At 46.1% G+C, this 26,886-nt stretch overlaps 1 protein-coding gene across 1 annotated transcript; it reads left to right on the top strand.

The window, feature by feature from the left end:
* Window positions 1-494: 494 nt before the first annotated feature.
* Window positions 495-6,047, top strand: Krt1 (keratin 1). Its single transcript, XM_027949860.3, has 9 exons — window positions 495-1,085; window positions 2,027-2,241; window positions 2,557-2,617; window positions 3,028-3,123; window positions 3,296-3,460; window positions 3,592-3,717; window positions 4,233-4,453; window positions 5,061-5,095; window positions 5,187-6,047. Exons 1-9 carry the CDS (start codon window positions 495-497, stop codon window positions 5,558-5,560), a joined length of 1,884 nt encoding a protein of 627 aa, XP_027805661.2. The 3' UTR covers window positions 5,561-6,047.
* Window positions 6,048-26,886: the final 20,839 nt, after the last annotated feature.

Consider the following 26,886-nt stretch of genomic DNA (forward strand, 5'->3'; position numbering starts at 1 on the left):
TTCAGAGCTCCTTCAGAGATCCAAGCACGGGCAATTGCACCTGCTACTCGTGGTGTCAGAGTGGGCTTGGTAGATCAAAAGGGCAAGCTGAGAATGGAAACTTACATACCTTTGTGACAGGGGTTATGAAATCCTTCTAAGAAACATCAGGTAGCAGATGTGGGGTCCTATTTTCCCAAAGTCACAAATGCTTGAGGAGAGATCTCGTCTGATAAAATGATTACCATATGAGCCAATCTTGCCTGCACAGCACTTTCGAGAGCCCATCCTGGGAGCTAGGTGTGTAGTGTTTATCGTATTGTTGAGGCTCGTAAAAATCTTGTATGGCTGCAGGCAAGCCAAACCCTTCGGAGGCGCTGCATCTCCGCTGACTCTGGAGGACCAAGCCCAATTTCCTCCCTGTATATAAGGGGAAGTCTCTGGGCTTGGAGTAGAGGAGTGCTCAGCTCCTTCCTTCCTTCTTCTTCTTTGCTCCTACTTTTCTCTAAGCCACCATGAGCAGGCAGTGTAGCTCCAGGTCCGTGTGCCGGAGCGGAAGGGGCTTTAGCTCTGGCTCCGCAGGCATCGTCAGCCTCCATCGCAGGTCCACCAGCAGCTCTGTCCGCCGCAGTGGAGGAGGTGGCGGGAGAATTTCAGGAGGATTCTGTGGTGGAGGTGCTGGAGGTGCCGGTGGTGGCTTTGGCAGTCGGAGTCTTGTTAATCTTGGTGGCAGCAAGAGCATCTCCATAAGTGTGGCTGGAGGAGGTGGACGTAGTGGGTTTGGTGGTGGTGGTTTTGGCGGTGGTGGTTTTGGTGGTGGTGGCTTTGGTGGTGGTGGCTTTGGAGGTGGAGGCTTTGGTGGTTTTGGCAGTGGAGGTGGTTTTGGCAGTGGAGGTGGTTTTGGAGGTGGTGGATTTGGGATTGGTGGATATGGGGGTGGCTTTGGGCCTGTCTGCCCCCCTGGTGGCATCCAGGAAGTCACCATCAACCAGAGCCTTCTGCAACCCCTCAATGTGGAGATTGACCCTGAGATCCAAAAAGTCAAGTCTCGAGAAAGGGAGCAGATCAAGACACTCAACAACCAATTTGCCTCCTTCATTGACAAGGTGAGTTCATCTGCTCAGTGCATTGGGAGAGCTGCTCCTGGGTCATGTGAGGTTGGAGCAGCCAAGAACATGTGGACTCAACTTCATGTTTCTGTGTTTGGATGACTGAAGGGATATTTTGTGGAAGGGGCTTCTAGGAGATATGTTAGAATTATACTCAGAAATGATGCCAATGACATCTTTCTCTTGAACATTTACCTTAAATGTTTTTGTTTAGCTCTTGAGCTGTATTGGGATCTATTGAATGAAGATAATAGAAATGAGGCTTATGAAACTTTCTAGGGCACAATGAGAACCATGGAAGTGTCTTCTTAGCCATAAAAAGAGAACTGAGTGTGGACAGAGTGCCTTATGATGTAGCAGAAAGGATGGAGTGAGTCAGCATAGAACATTTTTGGCTGTCAGAAGAGAGCTCCACCCTCTGAGAATTTCACATTGGTACTAGATCAGTGGAGTATTTTAAAATTCTTTTGTTTCCCATCATCTGTTCTGGATAAACATGTAAACATTCTCCACTTTTCTTCTTAACCATCAATACTGTCAATCCAAGGGATCCACAAAAAATTTCAAATCCAAGTTTGGATTTTCTCAGCATACTTTTGAACTGTGTATATGCCCAGTTCATACAAACCAATTCTTATGGTTATCTACTGGAAAAAATTTGGCAAATCTCTTGAATATCATGTGTCTATTCCAAAGAATCATTGCAATATTTTTTATGGGTTTTGCTACAGGTATTGTATAGCTACTTCCTTCTAATCCTTCTTTGAATTAACAATGAGTTGGGTTTTGTTATGAAGATGATGCTAAATTGATCATCATCTTCTTGTTTCTCCCTTTGTCATGGCCAGGAAATAGGATTGAAGTTCTTTCCCAAATGAGGCACTGGGACCCTATGGGACCCCATTTCTGCACTAGGGGTAATGGGTCTTGTTTTTTAGGTGAGGTTCCTGGAGCAGCAGAACCAGGTGCTACAAACAAAATGGGAGCTGCTTCAGCAGGTGGACACCACTACAAGAACCCACAGTTTAGAGCCCTACTTCGAGACCTACATTTCCAACCTCCGAAGGAGAGTGGACCAACTGAAGGGCGACCAATCTCGGATGGATTCGGAACTGAAGAACATGCAAGATCTGGTGGAGGATTACCGGAACAAGTAAGGAAGCCTGGCTGGGCACTTGGCTCTTGCTCTACAAGAGTTCCAGAAAGTGAGAAGCTGAGAATATGATGCATTTGTAGCTAATGTCTTTCCTTAGGTTAGAGGCAAATCAGCATGGTGTTTTCAGAAATTTTCATCTTCTCAGAAGGTGGAAATAGTTTAGTGATTTTACTGCTCAGAAGAAAGGGGTGGCCAGGATATCCTGATTCTCAATAGTAAACTTATGAACAGGCAAGGCCACTTTTAGTCTAGAATGCTGGACTTTGGGTCTCACTCCCTTTGAATCTCCTAATCACTTCTGCTTCCTTGTAGATATGAGGATGAGATCAACAAGAGGACAAATGCAGAGAATGAATTTGTGACCATCAAGAAGGTGAGCAATTCCTGTGGATGGAACATACCTCTGAAATACATAATAGAATAGGGTCTCCATTCATAAGCAGCAAGAAGCCATGATGTAGAGAACCAGATAGCGGGTCTGCTGAATATCTGGAGGAGAGTTGTTTTTTCACATAATGTGGACAGGCATTAACTTGAGTACTTAATTCCTCCATATTTCTCAGCATCTCATGTGGTACTGGGGAGGTGAGTTCTTAGCAAGTCAGGCAATCTCCCTTGATAGTGATGCCAAGCAGCAGAGCAACCCAGAAACCATGACCTCTCTGGGATAAAGAGGTGTGGGGTAGTCCCAAAGCTTCATTCCTGCTTGGAAAGCCCCTCATGGTTGGAGAGAGGGATCCATCCTGGAAAGAGTATGGCTTCATGATTCCTTTGTTCCTCTAGGATGTAGATGGTGCTTATATGACTAAGGTGGACCTTCAGGCCAAAGTTGACAACTTGCAGCAAGAAATTGAATTCCTCACCACACTCTTCCAAGCAGTAAGTTCTCTGATTTCAACCAAGGCTATTTAATTGAAGATAGAATCTTTAAACCAGAACCCATCAGTTTCCAAAAGAATAGAAATGCATCTTCCATCTCCAGAACCTCCCTCTGTATAAGAGGTTTTTTGTTTCAGTACTGTAAGAGTCACTGAACTATTATGTCCTGCAGGAGTTGTCTCAGATGCAGACTCACATCAGTGAAACCAATGTCATCCTCTCCATGGACAACAACCGCAGCCTGGACCTGGACAGCATCATTGCTGAGGTCAAGGCCCAGTATGAGGACATTGCCCAGAGGAGCAAGGCTGAGGCCGAGGCCCTGTACCAGACCAAGGTGAATGTCCGAATGACTAGCCAGTTCCCTTGCAATGTCTTGACTTCTTGTCCTGTGCTTTCTCCTATTTTTGTGTGTGCAAGCATTCCTGGCTCTGCCCACATCTCACTGACATGATCCATCATCTTTAGTATGAAGAGTTGCAGGTCACTGCTGGAAAACATGGTGACAGTGTGAAAAACTCAAAGATGGAGATTTCTGAGCTGAATCGGGTGATCCAAAGACTCAGATCTGAAATCGACAGTGTCAAGAAGCAGGTACTTGTTTCTTTCTTCTAGGGCTCAGCTGTGTGGAATGAGGGTGTACCTCAGGCTGTGGGGGAAGTTTCCCAGCTTTGAGTCTGACAATCCAGAAGAAGGCTACATTGTCTCCAGTCCCTTCAGTGACTATTCTGGTTTCCAGAACTTAGCTGTCATACAGGATTTTTTTAAAAGGGAAATTTGTGAAAATGATCTAGGAGAGGATGTGATGGGTGACCTAGCTTATGACCCCAAGTGGGAGTTAGGAGCCAAGGAGTGGGAGGAGAGGCAGCAGGAGGTTTTAGGGCAGGCTGGGAGAAGAATGGCAGGTCTGTGAAGGCTGGAGGAGCTTTGAGTCAAGGCCAAGATTGTTCAAGGAAGTCAGCCTGGTGATGTGCTATCCAGTGGCGGCTTAATGTCCAGTGGTTCTACAGGACTCAGCTCACTGGGGTCGGGGATGGACTTGCCATGGGAGGGTCAAAGCAGGGTTGGGTGTTCTGAGCGGGTTTAATGCACTGGCTTCTCTTTTCCAGATCTCCCACCTGCAGCAGTCCATCAGTGATGCTGAGCAGCGTGGCGAGAATGCCCTCAAAGATGCCCAGAACAAACTGAATGAGCTGGAGGATGCCCTTCAGCAGGCCAAGGAGGACCTGGCCCGGCTGCTGCGTGACTACCAGGAGCTGATGAACACCAAGCTGGCCCTGGACATGGAGATTGCCACCTACAGGACCCTCCTGGAAGGAGAGGAAAGCAGGTGAGGAAGGGACCCTGGCAGTTGGTCACTTCTTATGGGCTTCCTTCCTGCAAGCTGATGGTTGCTGAAGATGCAGCCATTGGACGATGGCCTGACCTGGGTGTGGGGAAGTGAAGGCATGGGCAGGAGCAAGGACTTGGGGTTCACTTTGGGAGCCAGAGTCTCTATTTCTTTTCCTTTGTATTTTTCTTCCTTTCTCTTTTCTTTCCTTTTTTGAGAGTTATGACATTTCTATATTTGAAATGGAGCAATTTGTTCTTCATTTGGGCGGGCTCAGATATCACCTGTCACAAAGTCAATCCTTTCACAGGTGGCCCTCACTGGCTGCAGGATTCTTATCTATTGTATATGGGGATTTCTCCCTGCCTGTTTGTACTTTTGCTTAGAAAATCAGCAGAGGTTTGGGAGGCCAGTGGAGCTGGAGTAGGTTTAGATCAGGTGGGTTGGAGGATCCTCAGCGAGGCAGAGTCTCTGAGATGGCAAGAGTTTGATCACTTCTATGGGCTTCCTTCTTTGAGAGCTGACTGAAGCTTGCGAGGAAGCACGAGGAAGGGCTTTGTGAAGCTGCAGTGTCCTGAGAGATTTGCTTATTTATTTTCTCCTACAGGATGTCTGGAGAGTGTGCCCCCAACGTGAGTGTGTGTAAGTACAAGCCGATTTCTCAGGGGCATGTGCAGGGTCTGCTGGGTTGGAAAGGGAGTGGGATTAGAGATAACCAAGTGTCTTTTTGCAGCTGTGAGCACCAGCCACACCAGCATCAGTGGAAGTAGTAGCCGAGGAGGTGGCGGCTATGGCTCCGGAGGAGGCGGCTATGGCTCCGGAGGTGGCGGCTATGGCTCTGGAGGTGGCGGTAGCTACGGCTCCGGAGGTGGCAGCTACGGTTCTGGAGGCGGCAGCTACGGCTCTGGAGGCAGCAGTGGAGGCCACAAAGGTGGCTCAGGAATAGGTGGCGGCAGCTCTGGCGGCCGGGTTTCCGGCGGTGGTAGCTCTGGAGGCAGCTACAGCTCCTCTGGAGGCCGGGGATCCAGCTCTGGGGGTGTCAAGAGCTCTGGTGGCAGTTCTAGTGTGAAGTTTGTTTCCACCAGTTATTCCCGAGGGTCCAGATAAAGAGGTGCTCTCTATTCCATTAGCTCTTCTCTCTCCATCCCTACCAAATGTGCTTGACAAGACCAAGGTCAATTGCCCAAGCCTTATTGGAGAAAAGAGCTATGGTTAGCTACACCATCTCATCCTATTTTCCCTTGCTCTTTCTTTTCTGCTTTGCTTCCAAAAGAAGTCATCAGATCAATGACAGCCCCCTGGCTAAAACCCTGCTTTGTGCATTGCCTGAGAATAGCTCAGCAATTACCACTACACACATGACATTTCAAAGAGCCTCGGTAATCCAGCCAGACGAGGACTAATTAGACCCAGGGCTTCTTTGCCGTGCACAGAGAGCATGTTCTGGACAGCTCCTTAATAGCCTGTCTCTTGTAGCAAACTCTGTGCTGCTTTGGTTTTGTATATAAGGTGTATGCAAGATGTTTGTCTTTTATGGAGAGGTCTTAAACTCCCCATTTCCTTGTTTTGCTGCAATAAACTGCATTTGAAATTCTCCATCGGCCTCTGTCTCCTTTGTTTATGCACTACCCCTGGATGGATGTTTTGTGGGAGTGAAAGAAGACACTAGAGTCACATGGCGCGTAGAGGAATTGAGACACTTGAACATGAGCAAGATGGGGGGTGGGTAGGACAACATCCAACTAGGGTGAAATCATAGAGAGTCAGGCTCTCTCCCAGAGGATGGAAATGTTCGGGAGAAATGGAGAGTCTGGGGTGGCAGGTTTTCTTGATCTGAGAAAGCTTTCTTAAAGAAGGGACACAAACAAACAGATTGGGAAGGAGGAGTCTGACATTGGGGAAAAGGGAGAGTATTGTGTTGAAAAGTCATTGTTTAGGCGGCACAGCCAGTGATGAGGTGGGGACCAATAAGCTGCTGTAGCCAAAATGCAGACTTTGGTGTAGGGGTGCTCAAGAACCCAGAGTGGTAATAGAAAGATGGATATGCCATTTCTCTCCCTTTTCTGGCCACCACCCAAAGCTCTTCTTAGTCTAAGAGGTGCCATTGTCAATACGCAGACCGGACCTGTGATGTAGTACAAAGGGTTTGAAGAGTGGCCAGAAGCACAGACGGCTGAAGTCAGATGTGCTTGAGTTTGAATCTGACCACCACCATTTACTAATTATATGAAAATGTGCAAGTTACAGACCTCTCTGCTCTTCATTTTCAATCTCTTCAAAATGGGGATAAGAATGTCTTCCTCATGGGGTCTACTGTGGGGGATTGGTAAGACGACTGAACATGTCTGAGCACAAAGGAATCACACAGTAAGTGCTGACTCTAGTGACAACATTGGTGATGGTGACCACAAGCTGGCTGTCATTTCACAGCTCATCAGACTCCAGAAAGCTTGATAGGTGCTTGTTCAAAGGAACAAGTGAGCATCCTCTCCCCAATGGTTCCCACCAGCTCCTAGGCCACGAAAAAGCCAAAGTCTCTGAGGACCAATTTTCTTAGCTTTTAATTAAGAAAAGTTCCTGGCTCCAGGGTCAGTAAAGGCTGAGAGGAATGAGGAGACTGTAGGTGGACAGTGTTAAATAAATACAATTAGGGCAAGCTCCATCCTTCCTCTCTAGTCACCCCTCCTGTAGGTCTGCTGGTTCTACTTGCTTTTGTTGTATCCTGAGGAGCACAGGGTACCTTGACTGTTCCGTGACCAGCCAACTGCATGTCTTCCCTGCAGGCTTGTACCCATCCTGGGCCTTGAACATTCCCTGGCATTGCTAAACTTGTTTAATTCATTGCTTAAAAACACTGAGAAGCTAATCCTTTTGCGAAACACGTAGAAACTAGCCTCTGCCCTGAACCAAATTCCTTAAACCATCATAGGCAACTCCATAACTTGACTTGCTCATTGCTGACATTCCAAGGCAGAGAACCTTGTCTTGCTGCCCACCACGAGGACTCTGCAGCTCCCATGTTATGTAAATTCCACTAATAAATACTTTGGACTGATCATCCTAGTATTTTAGGACTTCTTCGGTTGGGACACCAGCTGTCCTCATCTTGGCATGCATGATTGGGGCTTCCCTGCTGCCATTTTTGGGGTGACTCCAGCTATGGACTGGAGTGAGAATCTGGACTGATGTGAGAATTTGGAAAGCATATGAAGGAGCAGAAAAAACAGGAACTTTGATTTAGAGAATCTGGGTTTAATGCACTCTAATATTTAAAGGGCAGGCATTTAGAAAACTAATTCACAGCTCATAGGATGTGTAGATCCTTGGACGAGCTGCATGACCATTCTGAGCCTCAGCTGTCACTTAGGTGAAATGGAGAGGAGAGTATTTGCTTGTAGACATCAAGAGGATGAAATACATACAGTGTGAAATGCTTTGCGAATTGGGACTGTGTTGTGTAGAAGTAGTTAAATGGCATTAAAATAAGTAACAAAGAAGCACAAGAAGGTGGCTGGCTGTTCAGCACCTTCAAGGAAGGCTGTACCTTGATGTGTCACTGGCCCCATGACAGCTTTGTAGGGACATGAAATTGATTTTATTAGTACATCCAAAGGTGACTGTGTTCTTGAGAACTGATTTATGCAAATTAAACATATTTGAGATGGGTGTGTCAACCAGAATGTTCAGGCTCAGGAGGGAACTTATATTTTCAGTGACAAAAATAACAGAGCCATTCTGTCTTGTTATCAAGTTACAAGGGAAATGAAATTACTTACAAAAGGTGGCTTGGTGCTTGTGGATTTGAACAGCGGGAGTTAGGTGGCCTTGAGGGAGATGATTCTGTCTTCATGAAAGAGCTGGTCTCTGGGGCCAATGCATTCAGAACCACTGTTCCGGGGATACTGTTGAATAATATATTCTTATACTCTGGTCCATGCTTTCTAGATTCTCTCTTAGGTTACAACTTTATTTGTCACATTTCAGTATTGGGGATACTCCTGTCTTTCTTGTTTGGACTTGAGTTTCCTTGATAAGGTCAGACATTAGCTAGAGAAATGACCATTTACAGTGAAGTTGGTCAAGGCTTGTAAAGTTGCAAGGATTACATGAAAATCCTGTGTAAGTCAACTATGATAGAGAATTAAGGTGAGTGAGATCAAGTGCCTCAATGCATCCATAGTAGAAAGAAAATAAAGGGAGAAAACATTCCATCTTTGGTTTTGTGGGATTGGCTTATTTTGCTTAGCATGATATTCTTCAACTCCAGCCATTTACAGCAAATGCTATAATTTTACTATGCTTTAAAGCTGAGTAATATTCCATTGAGTATATATACCACATTTTTTTAAATATTTATTTTTTGGTTATAGTTGGACACAATACTTTTATTTCATTTATTTATTTTTATGTGGTGCTGAGGATTGAACCCAGGGCCTCGTGCGTACAAGGTGAGCACTCTACTGCTGAGCCACAACCCCAGCCCAACCACGTTTTCTTTATCTGTTTATCTATTGAGGGACACCTAGGTTGGTTTCATAGTCTAGCTATTGGGAATTGAAACAAATAACCCAAACAATAAATGGGCTAAGGAGCTGAACAGATACTTCACAGAAGAAGAAATATAATTAATCAACAAATATATGAAAAAATGTTCAACACTTCTAGCAATTAGAGAAGTGCAAATCAAAACTACTCTAAGATTTCATCTCCTGTCAGAATGGCAATCTTCAAGAATACAGGCATCAACAAAAGTTGTTGGTGAGGATGTGGGGGAAAAGGTACACTTATACATTGCTGGTGGGACTGCAAATTGGTGCAACAACCATGGAAATCAGTATGGAGATTCCTCAGAAAACTGAGAATGGAACCACCATTTGACCAGGTTATCCCACTCCTTGGTTTATACCCAAAGGACTTAAATCAGCATACTATAGTGATGCAGTCACATTAATGTTTATAGCAGCTCAATTCCCAATAGGCAGGAGGCACTAGGGAAGAATAGCAATACCTTAGATTAGGTACAGAGAAGTGATGTGAGGGGAGGAGAGGGGAGGTGGGGATAGGAAAGATATTAGAATGAAACAGACATTATTACTGTATGTATATATGTGACTACATGACCAATATGATTCTGCAACACTCAGAAAAATGAGAAATTATAGCCCATCTATATATGATATATAAAAGTGCATAAATGCATTCTACTGTCATGTATAATTAATTAAGACAAATAAAAATTTAAAAAATACATACATTAAAAAAGAAAGACAATAAAGGAAAAATCTGGATTTATTACTGTTTAACAACCATTTCCTGCACAAATACTAGGTACAGGGTATCTTTTCTACAGCCTAGTTATGCCAGGGCAATGGAATAGGTTTCAGATAGGCCAAAGAAACTGCTCCGAGACAGCATAGAGATGCTTATTGGGAAAAACTTATAAGAGGTCAGTGGCTGCTCCGAGAAGAGTTCAGTGGTGACTGGCTGATAGTACTTCTGTCCCTTATGGTGCTTTGCTAAGCAGTGTCTCCTGTCTCTTATGGTGTTTTGCCCAGTGTTGGCCAGCTGGGCACGTGACACATATCCTTTCCACAGTGTCCTCAGTTCTGCACTCATCACCACTCAGAAAGGAGTTTTATATGTTAGGCTGCAGAAGTAGTGACACCATCAGCATCAGCTTGTTTCATTAGTTGTCTGACCCAGCATCCCAGAGATATTTCACAGAAGAAGAAATATAATTAATCAACAAATATATGAAAAATGTTCAACACCTCTAGCAATTAGAGAAGTGCAAATCAAAACTACTCCTCTAAGCTTACTGAGAACTAAGAATGTTGCCCAGAACACATACAAGAAAGAAGAAGTTTTTTACAGACAACACTAGCTTGTCCTAGTTCCCAGTGTGTATAAGAGAATACCATTTTCCTTTAAGATAATATATATCAGATTTTTTGGCCTAGGCTTGCTCTCATTGTTTGTGTGACTTGGCTAGGTTTTGGGGAACAGAAAGCAGGCATTCAGGGACATGATATTTTACTGTCCCCTTTTTCTTTAGTGATGATACACAGGGACTAAGCCAAATATTGGGGATATTACAATGGATAAGTCATGTTTCTCACTCTCCGAGAGCTTAGAGACTTGGGTGGTGGTGGGGAATTTGTAAGCATGTCATCACCATGCCCACAACCTATGCAAAGCTAGAAACAAATATAAGGCACAGAAATGGTACTTACAGAAGTTCAGGTGATTAAAAGTGATGTTTGGCAGGGGTTTAAAAGATGAATAGGAGTTTTAAAGACAGACAAGGACATTCAAGTCAGAAAAAGACACTCCAGGAAGAGGGAATAAGGAGTAAAGACAAGAATAAAATTGAATGAAGCATGAAAGTGATCACAAGAAATATCCAGATCCAACCAAGAAGGGGGTCATGGCATTCTGTGGAGTCTGAACGTCAGTTTGTGGGTCTGAAGTTCTCAGATGAGGTTTTGGAACTCATTGGTTTATTATAATCTACTAGTCATTAGACCAATGGAGAGAAAAGCTTTGCCTTGCTGTAGGTGGAATAGGAATTGGGTGTGGACTACAGCTCGGTTTGCTCTTGAGCATACCTAAGAAATCTGCTGTTGGCAGGACAGCTGTTCACACACAGGCATTTCTCCTGCCCCAGAAATTTTATGTCTCAAGTAGCTGTCATAGGCGGGGAAGAGCGGAAGAGGAATTTAATAAGGGAGTGATAAGTCAGAATGGTGTTTAGAAAGAACACTCAGAGCAGATTGGACAGGTCATTACTGGAGGTAGAAGACTTGTTAGGAGACCATTGCAAAGGTGAAGGTGAAAGACCTTCGGGGCTTGCACTAGAGAACAAATCCTCAAGAGGTGGCTGAGTGGCCAGAGATGAGGCTATGCATTTTAGAGAGAGTTAGGAGTCAGATAATCAGGATTTGGTGTTGGATTAGATATTGGCTGGAGTGGGGTTATAGTGGGAAATGAGGGTCAGGACATTGAGATCTGGAAGCAAAACTTTATTAGTGGCACCTCAGCCTAGAGGAATAATTCCCCAAATCTGAGCCCTGAAGGGCTTTTATTTTTATACCTAAGCAAGTTTGGGGTACATCAAGTCAAGGGAGTTGGTGCAATTCTATTGGGGGGTGAATCTCACATTCCTTGTATGGTTACAAGCTTGTGAACAACCTAGGAGCTTTCATGATCATACAATTTAGGGACTTTTTCCTGAATTAAGCCTATCCCCCTGCTCCTGTTCTTTTGTCCCAGTTATTTTGTTTTCTGCTTCTGCTTCTGTGGTTATCTTGTTATAGCACCTGTCAGCCACTGCAAGCCTCTATGGTTAAATGCCAGTAAGGAATGCTGCCATGGGCCAACGTGTGAACCCACATCCTGTCAGCTCTTAAGTCGCTGAAGTTTTCATTTTGTTCTACCACAAGAACAAAAAGGGAAGAGTCAAGGAAAGCTATCATGTTCCTGGTTTCGGTAATAACAGAGAATATAGCAAAAGGACTTGTGGGGATAGAGGATGAGTAAGCAGGTGTGTCTGCTTCATCCATGTAATGACTGGGGCTAGAGGTGTAAACTGAGTCATCAGCATTGGGAAGGTAGGGTGAAGTACCAGATAACTTAGGAAGAAGGGGTAGAGGGAGCATTGAAGAGATCTCCCAGGAGGAAACCCAGAAATAGATGTGGGAAGCTTGCTCAAATGGACAAAGCTTAAAGGATATGAGACCAGTCAAAATTCTTTGGGGGTTATCCTGCCAAGATATGTAAGTCCCCCAGGTCTAGTGAGACTTCCCACAATAATAAACTCCAGTATTTCAACTTTAGGTGGGCCTAGTGTGGATTCCATGCTTGGTAATAATATTCAGAGAAGGGAAATCCTCAAGTACTATTGTGTAGTTAAAAATTCTGTTACCTACCTCTTAGTTCCTTTTCTCTGTGGCAACTACTGACCTTAGTTTCTTGAATATTCTTCCAAAGGTATTAATGCACACACAAACAGAAAAGTTTCCTTTTCCAGATGTCCTGCCATCCTGCAGACTTGGTTTCTCCACCTCATTGGGATTTGAATTGCAGGCTTTTCCTAAGATGGGACTTTTGGAATCTGGCTGTGGTTTCTGCCCATAGGCTACAACTAAATTCAATTTCTGCTTTTTGCCCTTATTTTAATATATCTTTCTTCCTTCTGGTCTGTTTCCATATATTTCCTTCATAGTGATGTGGCTGGAAGGACAGAGTCCCTCCCCTCAGCCGATTGACTGACTGAGCCATGGATTTCTTCTGGACCACTTTTCTTCCTTGAAGATCCACAACATTAGTACTGTTGGTTCAGTGGCCGGCTCTCCATCCATAACTGGCCCAGGTTATTTTCCATAATGATGTGGCTCTTACATGGCCACCTCTCTAACAGAGCTATAGGATTAGTCTAACTTTGGAGAAGAATGGACTTCTTATCTTCCCCATCCTGACACATTAACTTCCTCATCTCCCAGAATCTCAGGTCTAAGAAAACCACCTGGTGTCCTTGGGAAGAGCAGACTGTGCACCTCTCCCTGGACCTGTTGCCTCTGTTGCTAGTTGGAGTTAGCTCAGTCTGCCATTCTGACCCCCTCCCATGGATGTAGTATGCTAGCAGAAAGAATTCTGAAAGATAGGCTTTAATTGAAGCCTGCAGTATTTTTGGAATTTTGGGGACTAAAGTTATCTTAAGAAAGACTTCACAGAATGGAAAGCTTCTGTGGTCCCTTGGAGAGATCATGAAGAAGTCTCACATAATTGTCCAATTCAACCCAAAACAATTGTGGGACTTTAAATATATTTAAAAATGTTTCTTTTGCAAAAGAATATTATTTATTTAGATAAGCAATTAGCAAGGTATCCGTTGTATTATTCCCTGTATTATAGCAAAAATTGAAGTAATACTTTTCACAGTGAGGAAAAGCATAGATACTTTGTGATCACACAGAATTAAAAAAATCAACGCAATGTCCCATCTGTAATATAAAGGAGATGCAAAAGGGGAACATTGGCAATAGCATCATATATCTTTTACTTTGTAAGACCCCAGGCAGGGATGCACTGGAAGACATATTGAAGCAGTGAGATGTTGCACCTGGAGGTTGAATCACCACAGGTCAAACTGCTGCAGATACAGGCTACTGTGTGGATGTCTGTTGGCAACTTAAATGATCTTGCCATTGATGACACAAATTTACAAACAGGTGATAAATGCCTGTAAGCTTTCTGATGGAAAGAAATTACAATCTTTTCTTTATTGATGTGGGAGGTCTACCTACCTCAATAACTCAATGTATCTGAAAACTGTGCAAAAACACTTTGCATCTGCATGTACATGGAGCTGGATCCTGGGCTCAACCATTGCACATGGTAGACATTCAAAAGCTGTGCAGGAAACCTAGAGCAATCTGGATCTTGATCACTAAATGGCAGTAACAAATCCTTTTGTTTGTCACAGGGATGAGCAAAAATGTATCCAGCAGATTGCCAAAAGATTCCTATGGCAGTCATGGTGGCATTGCTTCTTTAGGGCATTTTGGTGGCTGGGGACAATTTTTTGGAGCATTCTTGGAAGAACAAAAAGCACGTATTTGCAACTGTATTTTTCCCCCTGCCTCTCCCTCTCCTGTGTATTGGGGGTTAGGGTCTAGAAAGGCCACCTCTCGATTTCAGCAAATATTACAGAGTTCTGAACTGTGTAACTTTCTTCATTAGTTTCTGTTTTATTTGACATTAAAGCAACTTGTTCCCTTAAGAGAAAGAGGAGGATCAAGAACACAACTCAGGGACCATTCTGCCTATAGACCAAAGAAAGAGAAATCACTCAAGAGGAAAAGGGAACAGTCACTGGAGATGGGGGAATGAGAGAGCACATCGTCATGGACACCAAGAGGAAAGCACTTCATGGGAAGCCACCTGGGAGAGAACATCTGTGAACTGAAGATTTGTGGAGGGCTACAAGTTGAGTAGAGCCTTGATTTGGGCAGGTGGAAGGGATGAAGTGAGCACTAGAGGCCCCCTCCCTCACAAAGAGGGTGTGACCCATAGGCAAGGACAACTGGAAGCCAGAAATTTGGTTTGTAACTTTGCTTCCTGGAGTGGCAGTTGGCTGGGGCCTTGTGCTAAGTAGAAGGGAGAGTAAAGAAGCCCATGGGACTATTGGGTGGTGCCAGTAATTTTAGTTGCTTGTTGAAGGATTGGATACCAAGATGCCCTGGGATGCTCTGTGTCACTGTGCTCGCTCCTCCCATATCTGCTGGAGGGGACCCAGCTGTACTGCCAATCCATCATCAGAAAAATGGCACAGTCTTAGTCAACTTGTGACCTTCCTGGGTTCATGCAGAGTTATTCCCATCCCTCCCAGGTGTCCACGCCCTGTTTCCAATCTGTCTATAGGCCCTGTTTGTCATGTCTATGCAGTGTGGAGTGTCCTCTGCTGGTATAGAGAAGTCTTTACACACAACCATGGGACCTGTACTGGCCACCGCCAGGCAGCTGCTTCCAAGGACAGTGAGAGGGAAGATTATGTAGTTTGGACATTTTGGAAAGTTTCTTGGGAGTAATAGAAAGAAAGAGATTTTTTTCTTGATTTCGTTCAGTGGTGGTAAAGACTTTAGGAAGCATCTGAGTCCTTCCTGTTACAGAGAATCTGATAGTGGGAGAAAGGCTCCCTCCCTGGGTATTGAGCTCGGTCCTACACAATTTGGAAGCTCAAGTCATCCACTGAAAAGCGCATATGCTGTGAGGCCAGAACTGGTTCAGACAGAGGACTTGAGAGAAGATCAGAGAAGGCAATGGAGGATGTGCGGGGGGCGTGAAAGTTGCTTTCACTGACAGTGAACCACACCGTTGTTGCATGGGAGAGGGTCAGGCTGCTTCTTGTTTGAAATTCCAAGGGTCAGGCTAAAGGACTTCCACCAGGGCCCAGTTGTCTGCGGATGGTAGGGACTGTTGTGGGAGAGAATGAGCTTCTCAAGTAGAGGAGCCTTTCCCCAGGTGGGGGCGCTATGGAGATTCAGGTTCTGACCAAGAACTTGGACCTCACCTACTCTTGAGGTCCCACGAGTGCTTTCCTTCCCCATTATCTCCCCAAATCCTCCAGATTCTCCTTTCTCCCTTGTTCTTTCCCAACATTCTCAGATTCCTAGATTCAACTTCTAGAATATTTTGACCAGTTATTTTAAACAGTGTAAATGTTCGGCCTTGATTTGAGCTGATCTCATAAGGGTTTGGGGAAAACATTTTAAAATTATTTATTTACTTATTTTTATTAGTTCTTATATATATATATATATATATATATATATATATATATATATATATATATATGACAGTAAGGAGTATTTTGAGATATTTTGCAAACATGTAGTATAACTTATTCTAATTAGGATCCCATTCTTGTGGTTGAACATGATGTGGAGTTACACTGGTTGTGTATTCATACATGAACACAGGAAAGTTATATCCAATTCATTCTACTGTTTTTTGTAGAAGCATTTTTGTTTGTTCTCTTAAAACATTCAGTCCTTGAGCATGGGTTGCTCATGTTTGGTTTAATTCTTCTCAAGTTCCTATTGTGCACTCAGTAGGGCCTTAAGAGCTGTCAGATGGGATCTATAAAGAAGGGAAGGCCAGCCTGGGGCTCCCCCTTCCATTTATGCTGGTCTTCATAGCTTTAGAAACGCTGGAGCCATCACATGAAGATAAAGGGGAGGGATGGAAAAGAGTCCAAATAAGTTACTAGGTTGTATTGTTATCCTTACTTTAAAAATTGGCACAATGTAGTAACAATATGAAAGAGAATCAAAATGAACGGAAAATTCACCTCTAATAAGAACTATTATAATTTCATGTTCATCCTAGACCATCTTCATATGTAAATATAGATTAATACAACTATAACTGGAAGGTAGGTATAATTATTAGCAGGTTTTAAAATACTAATTATTGACATTTTTTTCTAGGTCCAGCTAAATGCCAGAACTTCTATGAAACCTTCCCCCAAGGCAAGAAAGCATTCTTTTGTGTTTTTTTCAAGCATAGAAAGCAAGTTTTATTTAATTTTTTTGTGTTCTTTACCCATTTTTACTAGCTATATCCTAGCATTTTCAAAGTAATATAATATAATTAGCTGTTTACATGTCCTTCTGTCACAGTGCTTTGTGACATCCTAAATGGGTGGGTGGTTGGAGGGAACACCTTATTTACTACTGATTCTTTCCAATGAAATATGTTAAAAATCCCCAAATGGGTCCTTAATTTTGGGATTCTTAATCTGTTTCAGGTGCTGAACTTGTTCTAGCAAAACATATTCACTGACTTTACTTGGCTTCTTACCACCTTCAGGACAGTGTTTTCAGTATGGTGGGGTGGGAGGAAAGTGGGATGTGGGGGTAAAGTGGCCCCTGGTCACTGAGTTTACCTTACTAGGAGAAGCAGTGATGACTGCCCAATCTTAGCTAGAGAGGGTCCTCAGTGCCCATCCCAGGGGAGATAAGTGTTTAGCAAGGTGAGGGGACGGGGACAAGTTGGGTCTAGGGCCAAATCCTTTAGGAAAAGACCCCAGGGGGCTAACACTTTACAAAAGTGCAAGGTCACCATGGGAGTGGGGGAAGTATAGTCAGCTAATTCCTCACCCGTGGAGAATTTCACATAGGGAAAAAGTGGGTGTTATGATGGGGGTGGTTCTAGGAGAACTTGCCAGGGTACGCTGTGTTAATTCAGTTAGGATGGCTTAGCCTATGAGCCTCTTTCAAGGAATACTGTGGGACTGCTGACCCTTGGAGTAGTATCTTATATTTCTCTAAGGAGATGAGCAAAAGCCCATGGGAATTCAACCTGGGTCATGGATAGGTGCTATCAGCAATGGCCCTGGGATAAGCAGTCTTTGAGATATGAGATTTGGTGCCTCCCCTTTTCTTCAAGTTCTGTCCTTCAAGGTTGCCCACTATGGAAGAACTTCTGACCTGAATTTGGACAATCTTGTTTAGAATGCTCTCATCAAGATAGCTGTCCTTTCCCTATATTGAGAAGATACAGATACTAAGAAGGTTATCCTGAGATGGTGTGGGGCACAGGTCAGGCCTGCTGGGGTGAGTTGGGTGGGAGTAGGTTGGAGACAGGTGGCAGAGTCATCTGGGTCATGGCAGAGAAGGTGCACAGGACACCTTTCACAGGCACGTGTCAAGACTGTTAGTACCCATAGGTTTCTTGTGTGGGCCAGGCCTACCAGAGGAGGTGGTGGTATTGTTCTCCAAACACAGCAAAATTACCCATCTTTATACTGTTAGGTCTTTGCAAAAGTCTCTCCTTCACCTCAGAGTTCCTTTCTCCCTTTTCTGCGTGTAAACACTTATCCACGCATGACAAGCCAGTTCACTGGCCCTCCCCCAGGAAGCCTTCTTTGACCCCAGTGTCACCTTTCCCTTTCAGTTTCCTGGCTCCTGGTACCTGTGTCTGGTGGTGTGCTGGAACAGGCTTGTGTCATCTCATAAAGGACAATTATGTGCCTGACCTTGTTCAGCAACATCACATCAATATCACAGTTTGAAGTCAACTCTGGTAGGGGTATTTCCACCACAGAACATGGCGAATGCTACAAATAGGGGCTTTCCCTTCACTGCAGAACCAGCACACAACTGTCTACCCCTGTGGATGTGCATTTTCTTGGCTCCCCTGCTAATGAGTCTACCTTACCTATGGGATAATGAGTTCCTTAGGGGCAGAGACTGTCTTCTTTATCCTTTCTTCCCAAGAATGCAGCAGAGTATGTGTTCTGCTGCAGGTGATCAGCAAATTCTTGTTGTTCAGTGAATTGGAGAGACAGGAAATATTGGAGGAATCCAGAGGGAGAGATGAGATCCAAGTGATGTCATCATTGAGAGAGGAGAACATCTGAGTTGGGTCTTGGGGGATGGGTGGAGGGGACATAAGGTCCCCAGGAATATTGCCAATTTCAGTGCAAGGCAATTCTCATCTGGGAAGAGGGTCCTGTGAGGCATTATCCAACTGTGGGTGGAATTCACCCATTTGCACTAGCTTTAGGTCCTTATTTAACTGCAGTTATATGGAACATGAGAAGAGGTGTGTGGGGGCAGGTCAGTGGCTTAGCTTTCTAGATCCCAAATCCTACATATTCCTACCTTCCACATTTCTACTCTGTATGAAATGGAACAGTCTTAAGTTTCTTCTCTTGTCAGTATAGAGTATAGTTGATTTCTTTTTGTCCGACATCCAATGAAGCTGGAAGAACATTCTAGGCAAGTGGAGAACATAACTTCTGCCTTAGTGTCTCTGAAGAGAGAACGAGAAAATCCTGTAGTTGGCATCTCCCACTGTCAGCAGGTGCGGTTTACCATTCGGGTGTCTTCCTCCCCACTGTGTGACTGTTGGGGTGCACTTGCAGAGAGGGAAACCCTTCTGGGTGCCAGGAGGCGTGCCTGGCTTTTGTCTGTCTTCTCCTCTCTCATCCTCTTTCTTGGTTTGACAATGGATAAAGATTCCATGGTGAGGACATCAGGCTTCGAGGCAAGGTGGTGTGACAGGAGCTTCACGCCACCTCTCTGGCACCTGTGGCTTGCCACGTGCCCCTATGGGGAGGTGCACACCTGGTAGGACTGGAGAAGTGCAGACCATCTCATCGCAGAACAGTCACAAACCTGTGGCTATTGAGGGTCTGAGGAAGCGGGGGTAGGATGATCTTGCCCTTGAACCCAATCTATTAGCCCCTTTCCTGCCCATCCATAGAAGTGTGAGTAGGAAGGTGTGGTTGGTTTGCTGCCCTGACAGCCCTGAGGGAAGTGAAGCAATGAAAGATTTAGAGGCCTGTAAAGGACACAGTTCCCATTTGCTTCCCATTTTCCATCATTAAGGGTAATTGAGTGTTGACTGCAGTATTTATTGAGCCCCTGCCTCTGGTTTATCTGGGAAGTGGGCTCGTGTGCCATAGGCAAGATGCATGGTCAGATGGCCTTTGCTGGCTGTGAAATTCTGTGCTTTCAAGGCTGGTGAGGGAGCTGCTGGGCTGGGCTCCTGCTCTGTCACCCTTTAATTATGCAACCCTGACAAGACACTGTACTCAGTTTCATCATCTTAGAAATGAAGATATCAGTCAGGGTGGTCTCCGACATGTTTCCGAGCTGTTTGAACAGATGCCAGAGCAGGGTGGAGCGCCTTTCAAGGGGCAGAACCCTCTCACTCAATCTCTGCCCTAGGAGCAGGGAGTCCTCTGCGGGAGAAGGCAGAGTGGGGCTGCCAGAAGGAGGTGGAGTCTGAGGGCAGCAGCAGAAGCCCTGGGTCTGCCGCCCACTCATGGTGGTCTCCAGCCTGCCTTCCCTCTCGGAGAGGCTCAGTTGGCTGGTATGTAAAAGGGGCATCATAACATATACCCTAATTATTTCAGAAGGAGATTGTCAAAGCCAAATGACACACGCGAGGGGGACCTGCAGCAGTTATGAAGGCAGCTAGCTGTCCCTACCACTGCTGCTTCTCCTTGAGAGGGTGCTGAGCGCAGGGGTGAAGCCAATGAGCAGAGGTACAGCTGGGGTAACTGGGAAGGGCTGCTTCCTTGGGGACCAATGTGGGTCCCATTCTTCATTCTTGTGGATCTTTAAACATTCAAAAGTTCTCCTTTTAAAATGAAAATGCTAATATCCTGATTTGGTCCTCATACATTGTTTGTATATATTGAATTCTCACACTGTACCCCATAAATATGTATCATTAAAATTTTTGGGAAAAAAAAGAGTTATTTCTGCTAAAACCATTGCCAACAGCACTGTGATGTTGGCTAATATCTCTGCAGGGAGGACCTGAGGGCCAGCCGGCACCAGTACTGGGGAGGGGTCAGGTGCTCTAGGGACTAGGGAGCCCTGGGAAGTGGGCTTGTGTGACACAGGCAAGGTGCATGGTCAGATGATGAGATGCAGTCCAGAAGGTTATGTTTTTTTATTTTATTATCACACAATGTTGGAAGTTCCAGATACTTCCTACAGTTTCACTAGATCATGGGAAAAGATAAATGCTTGTTTTGTGCTGGAAATTGTGCCGAGTGCTGCAGGCATTACTGATTTCATGGCAACTCTTGGTAGTACTCTTCTCCCACTTCACAGTGAGGAAATGGAGGCCACCATAGGGTAGGTGACTCTTCCAAAGTCAAGAAGCTTGTGAGTGCTGAGGCCGGCGTTCAATTCAGATTGACTGGGCAAATCCATGTCCTTAACTAGTACCCAACGTGGCCTTTGTTTATTATAAGGTACCAGGCAAGGGTAAATGATCATTATGTCCTTTTTCCCTTAACAGAGAATTCCTTGGAATTTTTTCCTTCTGGATACTATGGCCAGTTTTTACCCTGGGACACAGGGCAAGGAGACAAGTCAAGGGACAGGAAGAGGCCCCAATAGCCCAGGGTGGGAAAGTTCAGAGCAGGGCAGATGTGCCTTGGCCCTGCCTCAGAAGCTTCCCTCTCAATGCCTTTTCCTTCCAGCATCTTCTCAGAGGATGATGAGGAGCTGCACCCTCTCAGTTCTTTGAGGAGCCCCTGGTCTGCCTGGTAGGCTGTTCCTCTCCAGTGCCAGGCAAGGGCCCCTTCTCTTGCTGAAATACCTGTGAAGAAACCAACCGGCAGCCCCCAGCTTCCTCACCAGGTCTCACCTGCCTCCTGCCCCCTCCACTTCCTGGCAGGCCTCCTTCCTCCGGGTCTCAGGGGAATCTGTGGGGAGATTGTTTTACCACAAAGGCAAATTCAGCAGCCAGCCTGATAGAGCATGATGCTCTCCGATTCCCTGACTCGGAAGTTCAAAGAGGCCAGGACTCCAACCAACTGCTGCGGGGCCAAGGGCGGGCTGGGGTGCAGAATCCTCTGCGGGAGCAAGGGATAGGAAGACACAGAGAAACCCTGGGGATGTGGCTGGGCTTGGTCTCCTGGTTGCTAATCTGGGGAAGAAGGAAAGGGAGGTGGAGAATCCAGGAGGAGGGTGCCTGGTGAGTAAGAGATCAAATCCCAAGGGTGTGGAAGCTGGGAGAATGCTGTGCAGATGCCCAGGACTTCTTTCAACAGCCTTAGTGGTTATCAGGAGGCAGGCTGCTTGCTCCCTCCTCCTCCTCCTCCCCCTTCTTTTTTGTTAAATATTTATTTATTAGTTGCAGTTGGACACAATACCTTCATTTTATTTATTTATTTTTATGTGGTGCTGAGGATCGAACCCAGGGCCTCACACATAGCGCTCTACCACTGAGCCACAACCCCCGCCCCATGATCCCTTCTTCTTTACCAGGCTCCCCTCTCCTTCCCTCAAGTGGATTTATTCACCTCAGTGTCTTCCTCTGGATGGCCCCCAACCCCAAGGAGACCAGGCTCAGTGTCTCCCAGTCCTTCTCCCCCAGTGGGGCTGGGGACCTGTAGCATGGTGGCAGCCCCTCGATTTACTCCTGTCCTTCACTGCACCAGGAGCAGGGCTCTTGCGTGGGGGCAGGGCAGCGCCCTCCTACTAACTCCTTCAGGCTATACCCAGTGCTGTGGCCTGCGACTGTTCCCCTATCCTCTAGGACAGCAGGATGAAGTTCTCTAAAAGTCACCCTTCTCTGCTGGCTCCGGCAATGACACACCAAAGAGGTGGAGAGCTGTGTTCCTCGTACTCGCCTGATAGTCTGTCACATTCCCCTCTCTCTGTGCCTTTGCCTTCCCTGTACCCTGCACCCACAGCAACTGCGCCCTACTCTGTACTAGCTGGCTTGCTGTCTCCACCCTTTGGGGCGTGAGCAGAAACCCAGAGCATCCTGACACTGCAGAGCCCTGGCCACACGTGCAGTGCCCTGGTGTGTGCTTGGGGAGCAGTGGCCTAGGACAGGACAGCCAGTCAGCACACTGGTTGGGCAAAGCCATGTGCCAAAGCCAGTCTTGGGAGCCAGAGCCTGGGGCAGGCGGTGAGAAGTACAAGGAAGTGAGATTAATTTAGGACAGTGGCATCCAAACATATTTGGGTCATGAAGCTTGTGAGAATCTGAGAAAGCTTTATGTCCTCTCCTCAGTGAAACTATCCCCCTTGGGGAAGTATCCAGCTTTGTAGTGACTGCCCAGAATGTAGCTGTGGATGCTGAAAAATTCATCTGGGGAGTTTGTGATCTGAGACCCACACAAGTACGGCTTGGGAACCTGGTAGAAGACAAAGAAGGGGAAACGAAGGCATGGGGGTAATAGAACAAGGAGCGTGGGTTAAGGGGAAAGGGACACCTAATGGATTGATCAGCAAAAGCTTTCTAAAACAGTGGAGGGGTACCTTCAGACACAGCCTTTGCCTCCTGAGCCTGTGTGGGGTCCCCAGGAGGTCTGCTGGCAGATCCTGACCTTCTTTTCTACCGACCCGTGCTTGGTTAGCATCTGCATAGGACAGGGTGACGGAAATGTTGGCAGTGATCTGGCTTCATGGATTTGCCTAGACAAGCCTGCCATAACATCTCTATTGTAGAATCCGGACATTATCGTTTCTCTCTTTCTTACCAGCGAATGACATGGAGTTAAGCCTCCTACCAAGACAGGTACAGACGCCGTCCTGGCCTTCCAACGTATGGACCGTGAGCTAGCTCCATACATCAGTGGGTCTCCAGAGGCCAGGCCCTGACCAGAGGGTATGCCTGTCTGGAGTCGGCCCTGGGAGGCCCTCAGCACACTGTGTTGTGGTGTCAGGTACCCGAGGGAGACCAACTTTGCTGTGGGGAAGGTGGGTTGGCACACCTGCCCCTCCACTAATCTTCTCTGAAAGGCTTGATGATGTTTGTACCCTTGGGTCTTGCTCGGTGCGGGAGAGACACAGTGCTGCAGCATGCAAGCCCAGCGGGAACAGGGTGCCGAGACAAATGCCAGAAACAGCAGAGGGTTCTCTGCGCAAGGGTGGAGGGAGCTGGGGATGTCACATACCTGGAGACGCCAATCTCCTTGAGCTTTCCTCAGAACTTTCCTGAGTGGCGTTGTGGAGTCCCAGAAGAGGAGACGAAGTCCCGAGCTCTGGTGCCAAGAAAAGAGAAGGGGTCAGAGGAGAAGTGGCAGAGCTGGATCCGAGTAGCTCTGGTCAGATTTGGAGGCGGTGAAATGATTTTTCAAAGCCATAACTATTTATATACCTGCTTTATTTCTAGGCATCTTTGAGGAAGCAGAGGTTAAGCCTGAGCTGCTTACAGTCGGGGAATCAAGATGCAATGAATCTGTGCCTCTGGGGTCCTAGCTGCCCACCTGATGGCAAACTCCTCTGGTCAGCAGGTGGCCCCTGGCTGCCTTCCCCTTCCTGTCTGGCTTGCTTCTGCCTATGCTCCTGCTGCTGTTTCTGCCTCTGTCCCTGAGTGAGGAGATGGGTGGAAGCAGGGTCTGGGTCTGCATGTTTTGTGTCTAGGCTCTCCCAGAGCTGCCTCAGCTCTCAGGGCTTGGCTGTTAATGACCTTGAAACACAGATTGACGTCTGAACCTTAGGGAAGCTCTTGGATTTGTAGTCCAAACTCCCCGTATCACAAGGTGAAAACTAAGGCCCCGGAAGACTGAGGGTAGGGCTAGCCTCAGGAGTCATCAGGTCCCAGAGCTGAAAGCAGAATGCAGGCCCTCTGCCTCTTCTTCAGATGGTTCCCCTCTCCTGATGGTTTCCAAGTCCTTCAGTTCACAGGGGAGGAAAGAGACACCTGGCAAAGGAGGTGACAAGTCAAGAGACATTTCTGGCAGGGGGGCTTGACATTTATTCCTAAACATGTTCTTCCCAGTTTATCACAAATCTTCTGTTATAAAACGACTGCTAGGGAACCGACTGTGCTTCTCCGAATACCTGATGGCTATGAAGTGTGTCTATGGGTCATAAAAATATAATTCATGTCATAAACTTAATACATCTGGATAAATGACTGTATTAGCTCTATTAAACACTAACTGCCTAATTAGCAGCAGTTTCATTTGTTCATCTAACACTAAAAAGGCTTTTAAAGAAGAGTTTGGAAGAACCACAGTAGAAAATAAAAACCCTGTCTAGAGAATATTGAGCTGTGGTCTCCCCGCCTCCCCCCCACCCCCCTTGATAAGAATCCTTGTAGCAAGCAAGTCCCCATCTGGAAACAAGTCTGTGGCCATTCCTTCCAAAATGAGGCCTGCAGTTGTGAGAGTGTCTCTAAGAACTTTGTTGCTAGATTGAGGATAAGGAATAACTTGAATTTGGTCTTTCAAAAATAAAGTTGTTTTAATGCTTATTCTGTCTCATTTTGTGGGGTAGAAAGCGTGGGGCTCCTCCTACAGTTTTCTCTGTGGAACTCAACACAGAAACTGCTGAAGGGAGTAAAAAAGAATACTTGGGGCTGGGGGCAGCACCGAGTGCTGGGGTGGGGTGCGATGGGAGGAGATGGGGTGGGTGTGAAGGCAAGGGCTGCAGTATTTGATGGAAATCTCTGGGTGCACTTGGCAAAGGGTATTGCTGAAAACTTAGCAGATGTCTGTATAGAGGCACCAAAAGTGAATTTTGACTGTTAATGGCAGCAGTGCAAAATGGAATTAGTGAGAGGGTTTCCCAAGATGGAAGGGTTGGACAAGAAAGGGGCAGTGTTCAATCCGGGGAAATCTGGTAATGATAACCCCGTTGTTCTCAAATGTTGACCAGGAGGAGGTGGAATGTCTAACAACTGTCTTGTCCTTCCAGGTTTGCGTAGCTCCCTAGGTAATGGACAAAGATAAGATAATGACAATGGTCTGAGAGGAGAACTTGGTTCAGGGAAACAGTTTGGCTGGAACAATGAAAGCTGTTCATGGAGGACACTTTTGCACTTTTCTCTGTGTGAGTGAAGACATGGGAACACTCATGCATGGATGCCACATATTTGTCATTCACTGGGCAGCATTTTAACAAATATGGTGGGGGCCAAGGTCAATTATAGGAAGCCCATTACACAAAACTGAGCTAATCCAATCATAGATGGGTCCCACCCAGAACAACACTAGAATGTATAGTTTGCCATTTTCAGAGTCAGATATTTTGGAGCCCTTTTAGAAAATTAGAACTTCCTGTGACACGCATGGCCGCAGCAACTGGAAAGGAGCTGACATTCATTGAGCACCGTGCTGGGGTCTCCCTTCATGGATGTGCTTATCACTGCTCCCTGGATGGCTTCCTTCATTCAACCAGCATGTGTTGAACACCTGCCTGACACAGCAGTGTCCCTGCCCTGACTGCTTCTGTTTCTGGGGTCTGCACTGTGTCTGAGCAGTGAGCACACCCTGCTCTCTTGAGGAGCTTGGCATGGATGTCCTGGAATCTCCTCATTCCAGAATGCGTTCTGCCCTCCGTGCTGCAGGTGGAACCGGCCGCCCACCAGCCTGGCTTCTCAGTTACAACCAGTCTGGCGGGGGTGGGGGGCCCTAAAACTCAACCACAACAGGTTTCACTGGAAGAAAAGGGGCCAAAGGAAAACAAAATAAAGACACCAAAAAGGACATGTTGGGTAAGAAAGGAGGGGACCTGAAGCGAGATGCAGAACTGGGTCAGGAGCTGGGACTTTAGACTGAGTAAGCAATTTTAAATAATCATTTACGAAGAAATGCCCTGGAGGGAGATATTGAGCAAGTGGCTCCTGTTGGGAGCCTGTCAGCCTCCCGTCCCACCTTCCCTCAGAGCCACTGGAGCTGCGGAGCAATTCTGGAGCAGCAGCTTGGTGCTCTGAGGAAACATGCTGGCAGTCCCAGGAGATGCAGAGAGCAGTGACCTTGCTGGGGCTCTGCTGAGAGGACAAGAGCTCAGACAGCTCGTTTCTAGTTCTCTGTTGTCTGAACCTCTTTCTCAACATGATTGGACACTGTGGATTTTGGGCCCTTGAGCAGCCCGAAACCAGAGGCAGGGGCTGGAGGAGGAGGGTTTTTGGCTTCTTTCTTTGGTTTTTGCTTCTTAAATTCAAAGACTTGGTTTCCATTTGGGGAGAGCTTTTTGACTCCCTTCTGCAGATGGTTGAGTCTTTGGGACTGAGAGAGGAACCCCGTGGGCCTGAGGACAGAACCTTATGGGGCTGGGACAGAATGTAAGAGCTCTCCTGGTGGGATTGTTAGGGACCAGGTCCATGAGAGGCTGTGAACTCAGCATTGCTAATGTCCTACCTGCACATCAGGGCGATCCTGATGCAGGATGGCTTTTTCATGATAGGCTTGTTCCCTGAGTGAGCACTCTGTGCCGAGGGGATGGAGGTTTCTGGTAAAGATAAATTTGACCTACACTGACCTGTGGAAGTCCAAGGAGATGGCTTATTGCAAAACAAAGAGGACTGTAGGGAAGGTGGACACACTGCTAAGAAAGTGGAAGGGAGGGGGTATTTATTCCCTCCCAGAGAATTTGGTGCCAACATCCATGTATGGCTGAGAATTTAATTTATTTTCCATCAGTTATACAGTCATCTCACTC

Source organism: Marmota flaviventris, chromosome 3 (genome assembly GCF_047511675.1).
Source record: "Marmota flaviventris isolate mMarFla1 chromosome 3, mMarFla1.hap1, whole genome shotgun sequence".
Classification (NCBI taxonomy): Eukaryota; Metazoa; Chordata; class Mammalia; order Rodentia; family Sciuridae; genus Marmota; species Marmota flaviventris.

Bases quoted from the DNA above. Each gene is read 5' to 3' on its own strand.
- Krt1 (XM_027949860.3), top strand. From the start codon at position 495: ATGAGCAGGCAGTGTAGCTCCAGGTCCGTGTGCCGGAGCGGAAGGGGC. The intron at 2,242-2,556 runs GTAAGGAAGCCT...GCTTCCTTGTAG, and splicing joins GTGGAGGATTACCGGAACAA to ATATGAGGATGAGATCAACA. The intron at 3,718-4,232 runs GTACTTGTTTCT...TCTCTTTTCCAG, and splicing joins TCGACAGTGTCAAGAAGCAG to ATCTCCCACCTGCAGCAGTC.